Genomic DNA, 10943 nt, shown 5'->3' with positions numbered 1-10943 from the left:
GTTTACAAACTTCTATAAATAATTTTTAACATTTATAAATGATTTAAGAAGTTAATTTTATATTAATGAAAACAATTATTATTTAAAAGTAAATTTGAAAAAATAAAATATACTTTGAGTTAAAAAAGTTACTGTCATTCTCGCTAATTCACCACTATTCAGATAGTTAGAAAAATGTAGGGACAGTTTCCTTAAATTAGTTATGTTCAGGGACTTAAATTTAAAAACGTCGCCGGAAAAAACACATTTCGATCGAGATTCAATAAATCGAAAAGAGGAGAGAGAGAGAGAGAGGAAAATCGGTGATGACGATGGACAGAGAGAAGGAGAGGGAACTAGAGCTCGAGAGCGCAATGTACACCAACTGCTTACTCTTAGGTTTGGATCCGAACGTGATCGGGCTCGGATCCTCCAACGGCACGCCTCGGGTGGGGTTATTCCGCCATTCCAACCCGAAGCTGGGAGAACAGCTTCTCTACTTCATCCTCTCTTCTCTCCGAGGACCCGCTCAGTCTTCAAAGGTTCGATTCCTCTCCACTCTCTCTCAAAATCTGTTTTGAAATCACTCGTTTGATTCTGAGTTTCGTTGATCTCTCAGGATTTCGATAAGGTCTGGCCAATTTTCGATTCGGCTCAATCTCGCGATTTTCGAAAGGTAAATCATTGAGAATTTGCTTACTGAATCAATAGTTTCTTAACGCTAGAATGATGGCAATGAAGGTTGTTCAAGGGATTATAAGCGAGCTTGAATCACAAGGGGCGTTACCAAGGAGTAACTCGAGAGTTTCATCACTTGCCACTTGCTGTGGACCAAGGTTGCTTCTGATGTGGTTGAAGCTAATTTTAGCAGCAATAGAGATGATGTGATATGTAACTGTGGAACCTCCTGTTTTTGATTGCAGGTTTGTGGAGCTCTTATGGCAGCTTTCACTGCATGCGTTAAGAGAAGTTCATAGACGGACTTTTCCTGCTGACGTGGCTTCCAATCCTCTGCCTTCTTCTCTAACTGACGTATCCTTCTCACATGCAGCTACTTTGCTTCCTGTTACCAAGGTAGTAGTATTCATATAGTTTCTCTACAAGATTGTGTGTTCTATGTGGACGCGTTTGAGTAGTAATGAACGGAATAACCTTCAAATGCTTGTTTTTATGTTTGCAGGCACGGATAGTGCTTGAGCGTCGTAGATTCCTTAAAGACGCGGAAACTGCGGTACAAAGACAGGCCATGTGGTCTAATTTAGCCCATGAGATGACTGCAGAGTTCCGTGGTCTCTGTGCTGAAGAGGTATGTTCTCCTTTGGTGGTTGGGACTGAATTGTTTTTTTTCTGATTATATCAGGCTCTTCTTGATGCATTTCATTTTTTTTTGTTTCGTTGGCATCAGGCTTACCTGCAGCAGGAACTAGAAAAACTTAACGATTTAAGAAACAAAGTAAAGCAGGAAGGAGAAGTATGGGATGACCTTGTGTCTAGCTCCAGCCAAAATTCTCATCTTGTTTCAAAGTCCACTCGGTTATGGGATTCTATAATGGCTCGTAAAGGTAAGTTTTATGCTGTTCTTTTCATTCTTTGTGTTAAATTCAGATAACTAGTGTTTGGAAATTAGAATTATGCTTGAGACTTTCATAGTTTGATTTTTTTTTTTTACTATCTTCAGGTCAGCATGAAGTTCTTGCGTCAGGTCCCATTGAGGATTTGATAGCTCACAGAGAGCATAGGTAACCGGCCTCTTATAACACATAGGGTTTTGAATTCTACTTCCTAATATACTGACTTCTGGTTACCTTTGATCTTTAGATACCGAATTTCAGGATCAGCCCTACTTGCAGCGATGGACCAGAGTTCTCAAGTTCCTCGTGCAGAATTGCTCTCTGCCCATTCAGATGATTCAGCTCTGTCATTTGCAGATGACAAAGAACTAAGTGATGCATCGTACGCAAACATGCATGATCAGCATTCTGTAGTAGACAGTTTCGAAACCAACTCACAAGCAAGTGATGAAACACTTTCTCGAGTAGATGACAGAGGTGGGAGAATCAACCAGACAGTTGATGTTGCGGAAATCATAAGGCGCTGGACACACGCATTGCAGCGTATTCATAAACAGTCTCTTCAGCTGGTATGTCTTCTCTTATCTCTGTGGGGATATTTAAGTACTTCAAACTATTCTCGCTAATTGTACGCTTCGTGTCATTGATAAATGCTCCACTCTTTTTCTCTGTGAGGTGTTTAGTTCCATGGATTTGTTACTTATCTTTTACTTTTTTGCATATTAGGCTAAAGCAAATGACGGGGAAGGTCCAGATATTTTGCGGACTGCAAATGATGGTGGTACAAGTGGGCATGTTGAATCATTGGCTGCAACTTTGACTGAACATCAACAACATTTAGCTAGCTTTCAGGTAAATGTGTTGTTTGTTTGTTGCCTTAGGTAGAAGTTGCATTTGACTTGGCCAACTGTGGAAGTCAAATGCAAAACGTCGAAAGTAAGATGCTTTTGTTGAGGGCTTGATGAATTTTGTTGAGGAAACAGAGCTTATACACGCCATCCGCTTCAGCAACAAAAAAAAAAACTAGAAGTCTGCTTTTCGTGCAGTTCTATTTTATTTATATAAGACAGTATGTTTGATTGGAGATTCTCGGAGTTCCATGAATAATTGTTTCTTTTCTGATTCAGCTTCTCTTGGGAGAGTATAAAAAGTTAATCGATGGAGTAACTTACATTTTTATTACCGTACTGTTTATAGGATCTCTTGGAGCATGCCTACAAGAGCTTTCTTATACATGTAGCTCATACTTTACTGGTTAAATCTCTACTACGTTCTTACTGCTGGTGGCATACTATATGCAGGTACTCATCAACCAATTAAAGGAAGTTTCTCCAGCCATACAGAAATCCATATTAGAATGTACTGAGAAGGTTAATAATCTTCCCCCAACCTTACCTCCAGCTACGAGAAGTAACGGGCAAGCAGCTTCACTTCTACAATCTCAGGGGAGTGGGAGAATTACGGTAAAAGTTTAATTAGTTAACTTTTATTCTCTTCCGATGCAGATTTGATAGAGACGCTCATGTACGTTTTCCCCCTTGTAATACAGGAAGGTGTATCCAATGATGTCGCTGAGCTGACCTCGAAGATGTCTAATGTTCAGCTCGAGAAGGTCTCAGCCAGTCCTACGTTAAAGCTTCCACAATTATTTAGCTCGACTCCTACTTCTTCTGGTAAAGGTGGAAATAGACAAAAGCGACACCCAATGGCTTCTGAGGTCAACAAAATGGAAAGCTTGTCTGAGAAGAACACTACTGAGCAACAACCGCTGTCACAGACTCGAGCAGACAACTTGACGACTGGTTTGTTGCATAACGACTTTCTCAACTAAAACAAAACTTGTATAGTATATCACAAAGGGCTTTCTTGAACTGTGATATGCCAGTACATTTCACAGAGACCTTTGTCTTACAACTCTAATTTTGGTTTCAGATACCAACAGTTCTTTTGTCCAGAACCTGAAGAAATCTGTAAGGGAGGCTGCTCTATTGATCCCATCTTCAGCAGGATCATCACGAGACAGTCAATCCGATGAAGGCTCCGAGCATTACTTCGTACCTCTTTCAGGAGCGGGTTTTACCCGATTTACATCAGAAACCAAAGGCCTGCCTCACAGAGGGTCGAGGTTACTTACCTCTCTGAGCGAGCCTTCCTTTCTTGAATCCAATGTTCCCCATAGGCTAGCGCCAAGCAAGTACAGCGATATACCTGACACGTTCGATGATCTGGATTCGTTCAAAGATTACGATAATGGGAACGGGTTTCTCTCAGTAGCTGGATCAAACAGTGTAGCTTCTGATGCACAACAATCGTTTTACGACGTCGAAGACCAAGTGTTCTCTCCACCATTACTAATGGACTCGTCCCTGTTATCAGATACCTACGAAGACTTGTTAGGTACGTTCATTATATCCTCTTTGGTGTTTACATGACCTCACATTGTGCTGAAGTGTACTCTAATAATACTAACGCATTAATACTGTCATAAATAGAACGGTTCTGTATATTTTCTGTAATCTTATGCGTCTAGGATCTAATTGCTTTTCTTTTGCAGCTCCTTTGTCAGAAACCGAAGCTGCTTTAATGGAGCTTTAGGATGAAGAGGCCCTGAGTCAGACAAAGAAGATGACACTTCTTTTTCTTCCACGATTGGTCTCAATACAGGTGGTTTCTGTTACCAGTTAACAAAGGTGTTTCTTAATTTATCTTGGGTTTGTTGGTAATGTGATTTCATCTTGATGAATGAATGATGATGATCTGACTTTGCGTGTGTAGGAAACCTCTAGCTCAGGTCGCTCTCTAGTGTGTTGGTTTCCCTGAAAAATACAGATTGATTCTTTGTTATTTTAATTTTAGATGTAAAGCGAAATAGTTAAGAAGAGTTTGATTTGTGTGTTATTTTAATTTTAGATGTAAAGCGAAAGAGTTAAGAAGAGTTTGATTTGTGTTGTTCTTTTATTTTTGTCTTCTAAAATTGATTTGATAAACTATTTAAAAAAGAAAAACAAATTCCGTTGCCGGGAATTGAACCCGGATTTCAATCAAATTAGATTGAAATAAACCGGTGTGCTACAACGGATCTAGTTACTCTATGACTAATAAAATTATATTTATTTAGTACATGATCTAATTAGTAATACATTTTAGTATAATTTAAATTAACCATCATCTCTCTCTAAATTTGTGTGCTAATCTACGTACGTCTGTTCTGTTAAGGTCGACATTTTACATTTATCTACTTACATACCTTTAACGATTACGATACGGGAACGGGTTTCTCTTAACCCCACCTTTACTTATGGACTCGTCTCTATTATCAGATACCCAACTTGTTACTTATTAAGTACGTTCATTATCCTCATTGGTCTCACGTAAGTTTTTTAAGTGTATTCTAATTATCTAAATAGAGCACACACTAAGAAAAAGCTGGTTATATATATATACATTAGATCGTTCTGCAAAAGTTATGCGTAGGTTTACATCATGTCGAATCTAGTTATAGTGAACCATATCGTAATTCTTAGATTGAGATTTAATTTGTGTGGTGTTTCCTATGAATCGGATTTTAAATCCAAAATCATAGTAGAAAACAACAGGAGTCCAATGGAGTTTTGTTTTATTCACCAAATAAGATAAACAACAAAATGAAACTTTGATAGAACAAAAAGAATATTGAAAAAGTCAAGAGAACAATCTCATAGAAACTGAACCAAACAAGAAAAGCTGAATGCAGTAGTGATGATGAACTCAGTGGTTGAGACCAAGAACAAGCGCTACGGCAGCAAAAGCCAATCCAGTGAACATGTTGGTGGTTGGAACGACAGCTGAGTTAGTTGCCGGTCCCGGTGCCGGAGCCGGGCTGTGAACGTGACCTTCGTGGCCGGAGACGGCTGCGATCGTAGCCAATAGACAAAACACTGCGATCTGAACAAACATCTTCATCATCATCTTCTTCGTAAAAAGAGTTGTGTTTTGCTTTGGTTTGAACTTTGAGTAAATGAGAAAATATTTGTTGCAGTTTGTTGAGTAATTTGCGAGATCTGTTTATATAGAGAGAGGAAACTATTGATTTAAGATAGGGAATATTGAAATTTATTAAATAATTTTTTTATTTTTATTTTGGGACTAAAATTAAAGATGTGTATCTCTTTTTTAAAAAAAATTGGCCGGCTTTGATGCATTGATCAAGACAGCTAATCAAGATTATAATTGATCCTGTATTTTACGTTCCCATAAGCGGCCAATAATTTGGATTTTAAAAAGAAAAGCAAAAGAGAAAGGGGTGAAAATATCTTGCAGAATTAGAAAGTTTTTGAAAGTAAAATAATGTTTCTTATCGTTATCATCAAGTAAATTAAAGTTTATTGCCTCTTTTAGTTAGCCAATGAATGGTAGTATTAGCTTCATAATGACAAAAAATCTTTAATTGTGATTATCTCGGTTCATAGAATTATTAGTTGTGTTTAATTTAAAATGATTGTAAAAATAGACGTGGACAGCCCTTTTACAAAAAAAATAATAATAATAATAATAATAGACGTGGAGACAATTCGTTATTTATTGTTAAAAATTGATAGGAAAATGGTACAAGCGTATCTATACTATACTAAAAGGGGGATATAAGCCATGGAGAGAGTGTCCACATAGGATAGAAAAATCAACCAATCAGAGAATCCGAAATTGCCATGTCATCTCATTTATTTTTCGTAAAAAATAAAAAAACAATGCGAAGTTGAGAATCGAACCCGGGTTGGTATGATATATATATATATATAGGACAGTTACCACTAAGCCATTGAAACTTTCTTGGACACATATACAAGAACCACTAAGTATATAATCACAAATTCTTATGTACATTTACAATAATATGAATTCAACTTTCAAGACTCCGATACTTTGTTTTGTAAAAAAAAATAAGTAAGTGACTAAGCTAATATATTCTTAGAAAGTGTGAGAACGTTGACAAATATGAAAAAACATAGATTTTTGTTTTCGTGACAAAGTTAAGAATTTTGTAAAAGTAAGTTTAACATATAAATTTTCGTGACAAATATGAAAAAACATAGATTTTTGTAATATTTTGACAAAACAACTCATAACATACTTCTCTAATGTCTTAATAAAATATTATTTAAGGGTGCAATAATTAAATATATTAATTCAATAAATTTTGTAATTTATAGACAAAACAATAACACAACAAATTTTGAAACATTTGTTTAACCTATCAATTTTTTTTCATGAGAATCCAACTAAACAAGATAAAAATAATAATTAGATTTAACAAATATTTAATTACCATTTTATTCAATTTTGATTAATTTCAAATTATCATAATGTATCTTTTTGAAGTTACAAATATGAAAAAGCATAGATTTTTGTACAATTTCACAAAACAACTCAAAACATATTTTTATAATGTCTTAATAAAATATTATTTAAGGATGCAATAATTAAATATATTAATTCAATAAATTTTGTAATTTATAGACAAAACAATAACACAACAAATTTTGAAACATTTGTTTAACCTATCAATTTTTTTTCATGAGAATCCAACTAAACAAGATAAAAATAATAATTAGATTTAACAAATATTTAATTACCATTTTATTCAATTTTGATTAATTTCAAATTATCATAATGTATCTTTTTGAAGTTACAAATATGAAAAAGCATAGATTTTTGTACAATTTCACAAAACAACTCAAAACATATTTTTATAATGTCTTAATAAAATATTATTTAAGGATGCAATAATTAAATATATTAATTCAATAAATTTTATAATTTATAGACAAAACAATACCACAACAAATTTTGAAACATTTGTTTAACCAATCGATTTTTTTTTCATGAGAATCCAACTAAACAATTAGATTTATAAATATTTAATTACCATTTTATTCAATTTTGATTCATTTTAAATTGTAATAATGTATATTTTTGAAGTTACAAAAAAATAATGTTCTTTCTTTATTACACTAGCATTATATATAGATTCTATATACACAAAATAAATATAATATAACAACATAAACTTGCTTTCCCCGATTCATATGAAAACTTTTTAAGTTATCCACCAAAGCAAATTAATTAAATCAATGAAATTGTTAAAATACAGCAAATTAATATATAATTTTATTTTAAATTAAATTATTTAAAAAGTGTATTTTCGTTAAAACAAAATAATAAATAAGTAAAACTGATTTGATGGTAATTTTTATGATATATATATATATATATATATATATATCAATTCTGTGAAAGAAATAGAAGCTTAATATGGAAAAAAATCTTAAATACGAAAACCTCTAAAAATTAACAAAAAAAAACTAATAAATTAAACTATGATATCACTTAAAAGCTTCTTTGACCATATTAATAAAATATTTAAGCGATAATTAGACAAATTTGATTTTTTTTTCCAGCAACAAGTTATTATTAATTAGCATCAGTTATTTCAAGATGTTTAAGAAATGGTGGACAAAAAAATAGGATGGACATTAATGATATATGAACTATGAATAGTACTTTGTGAAGCAAACTTAGATAACATATCTGCACATCCATTTTCAGTCCTTTTTTATGCCTAAATTCAATTTCTTCAGAGTAGTTATTCCACAAATAGATCGTATGAGATATTGTTTTGATATGTAGATTTGTTTTTTCAATGTTAAGAAGATTGATAACTGTAAAAATGTCTCCTTCGTATATGATATGTCTATAACCGAGTCTCCAACATGAGACAAGTTTGTTTAAAAAGTAAATAATTTTATTTTTCTTATATTATATAATCAATATATATTATTTACTGATAATAAATATATAGTTATTCATCTATCACAAATATCTATGCAAATATGTGAATCAAGTACAACAATCAAACAACATAATGATTTCCACAAAGAAAATTTAAAAAATATATTTATGTTATGTAGTCATATTTTATATTTTTTAAATAATGTAATACAATATTATACATTATTTTTTTAGAATTGAGAAATACATATATCACTTAGACAAATTAAGCGATAATTAAACAAATTTGATTTTTATTTTGTGAGCAAAAAGTTTATTATTAATTAGCATTACTTATTTCAAGATGTTTAAGAAATGATGGACAAAAAAATAGGATGGACATAAATGATATATGAACTATAAATAGTTTTTTGTAAAGCTGACTTAGATAACCTATATGCATATCCATTTCCAGTCCTTTTTGATGCATAAATTCAATTTCTTCAAAGCAGTTATTCCACAAAGAGATCGTATGAGATATTGTTTTAATATTCAGATTTGTTTATTGATTGTTAAGAACATTGATAAGTGTAAAAATGTTTCATTCGAATATGATATGTCTATAACCGAGTCCCCAACATGAGACAAGTTTATTAAAAAGTAAATAATTTCATTTTTCTTATATTATATAATAAATATATATTATTTACTGATAATAAAAATATAGTTATTCATCTATCACAAATATCTATGCAAATATGTGAATTAAGTACAACAATCAAACAACATAATGATATCCACAAAGAAAATATAAAAAATATATTTATGTTATGTAATCTTATTTTCTATTCTTTAAATAATATAATACAATATTATACATTATTTTTTAGAATTGAGAAATACATATAATATCTTATCCGCGCGTAGCGCGGTTAAAAAATCTAGTATCTTTAAATATAATAAGCTCGTATTTTTCCTAATGGTTAATAAGAACAAATGATAATCGTTTTAAAAAGTGAGTAGAGATCTAAACCCGTTACTTTGCTTATAAATTATAACTAGGTGTATCGCCCGCACGTGCGGGCATAGATATTTTATAAATACTTATTAATACATGTATTACTAATTAAAAAGATAATTTTAAATTATTATTTATGTTTTCATTGAAAATTCTTATGTATTAGAAATTTTTAAAATTCCTTTGTACACACTATATTCATTATTAATAAATAATATATAAATCTTAGAAATCACTTGATATTCTCTTTCAATTATGTAGAATTAATAATTTTATTTTATATTTAGTTATGTATTTTCTGTTTTTGAACTTTTAACAATTTTATTAAAATATATATATTTTTGCATAACAACACAATATTGTTCCAAAAAGGATAACAACACAATATATATATATATATAGGAATTTTCTTTTTATTTTAAATATATTTTTAAATTATGGATAATTTTTATTTTTATTAATTGTAAACACTTATCTAATCAAATAAACACTAAATTCGTTTTTTATTTAATCTAATTTATTTAGTAAGGGTATAAACGATATTAACCGTGTTAACTTTTAACGTGAGAGCTTTGTTCTCAAAATTTACTTCGCAAATAATAGTATAGATTATGAAGCGAATTACGTTAGTTACGGATGTGCAGTCAACGCTGATGGAAAAGATAACTCCTAAATATATTTTGTGTTAAATAGCAAATACCAGTAGATTTGGAAAATAATCCGTATTAAAACATGTATAATATCTTAACCCAACAAATACTGTAATATAACCTTAGCTAGCCATGTGGGAAACAAAACGCAGACTTGATGATTATGATGATGCTTGGTGTAGTAGTATAAATAATTATACAAAACACAAAGATATTCATATATTATGATAATAGTAAATTGGTAATCAGTTATCGTATCATCACTATCATGTTTCTTTTTTTGATAAACTAAAGTTAGAAAACATATAATATACGTCTTGATCTATTATTGTCGTAGATGAACCACCATTTATTAGCTGATTTCGGTGTGGTACATCCAGGGATGGGGCATCAAAATTAAAGGCCCCAATCAAATTAAAAATTTTGGGCCTTTTCTTTAAGCTAAAAAACCTTTAAAAAATGGTACATCATCCATTTTCTCGAAAACTTGGCTGCGTTTCGCGTTATGGTGCAAATGGTCTTCTTTCACTCTGCGTCGAGTTTTTGACCCGACCTAGACGGTTCATTGGGTGAGCAACGGAAGATATTGAAAGTTTGTATATACTTGATTGAATAACAACGTACAATGAGTAGCCTATTTAAGCTAATTACAGTTGTGAGATCCACAGAAATAGGAGAGTATATATGAACTGATAAAAGTATATCAAAACTGAATATTGGCATATTCTATCACCCTCATTCAGTGAGATTGTTGGCGCAGCGGACAGTCAAGCTGGATCGGAAGTCTCTGAATAGAGATGTTGGTAAGCCCTTAGTGAAGATGTCAGCATACTGAAGGGAAGAGGGGACATGAATGACTTTCACTTGGCCGATTGCAACTTTTTCTCTGACGAAGTGAAGATCAATCTCTATGTGTTTAGTCCTTTGGTGCTTGACAGGGTTCGACGACAGGTAGACTGAACTTATGTTGTCACAGAACAC

At 32.0% G+C, this 10943-nt stretch overlaps 2 protein-coding genes across 2 annotated transcripts; one reads left to right on the top strand and one right to left on the bottom strand.

Annotated features, from left to right (window-relative positions):
- Positions 1-247: 247 nt before the first annotated feature.
- On the top strand, positions 248-4493 carry LOC106448341 (AUGMIN subunit 6). The gene is made up of 13 exons (XM_048777487.1): positions 248-521; positions 599-655; positions 721-815; positions 903-1053; positions 1160-1285; positions 1385-1541; positions 1658-1718; positions 1798-2119; positions 2277-2402; positions 2852-3013; positions 3100-3352; positions 3483-3947; positions 4105-4493. The coding sequence occupies exons 1-13, from the start codon at positions 306-308 to the stop codon at positions 4143-4145; spliced, it is 2232 nt and encodes a 743-aa protein (XP_048633444.1). The 5' UTR covers positions 248-305; the 3' UTR covers positions 4146-4493.
- A 571-nt stretch (positions 4494-5064) lies between these two features.
- On the bottom strand, positions 5065-6069 carry LOC106414674 (arabinogalactan protein 24). The gene has a single exon (XM_013855287.3). It carries the CDS (start codon positions 5496-5498, stop codon positions 5298-5300), a length of 201 nt encoding a protein of 66 aa, XP_013710741.2. The 5' UTR covers positions 5499-6069; the 3' UTR covers positions 5065-5297.
- Positions 6070-10943: the final 4874 nt, after the last annotated feature.

This window comes from Brassica napus, chromosome A4 (assembly GCF_020379485.1).
Source record: "Brassica napus cultivar Da-Ae chromosome A4, Da-Ae, whole genome shotgun sequence".
In the NCBI taxonomy this organism is placed as follows: Eukaryota; Viridiplantae; Streptophyta; class Magnoliopsida; order Brassicales; family Brassicaceae; genus Brassica; species Brassica napus.
The sequence above is the reverse complement of the archived record's forward strand: the minus strand, read 5'-3'. Positions and strand labels throughout refer to the sequence as shown.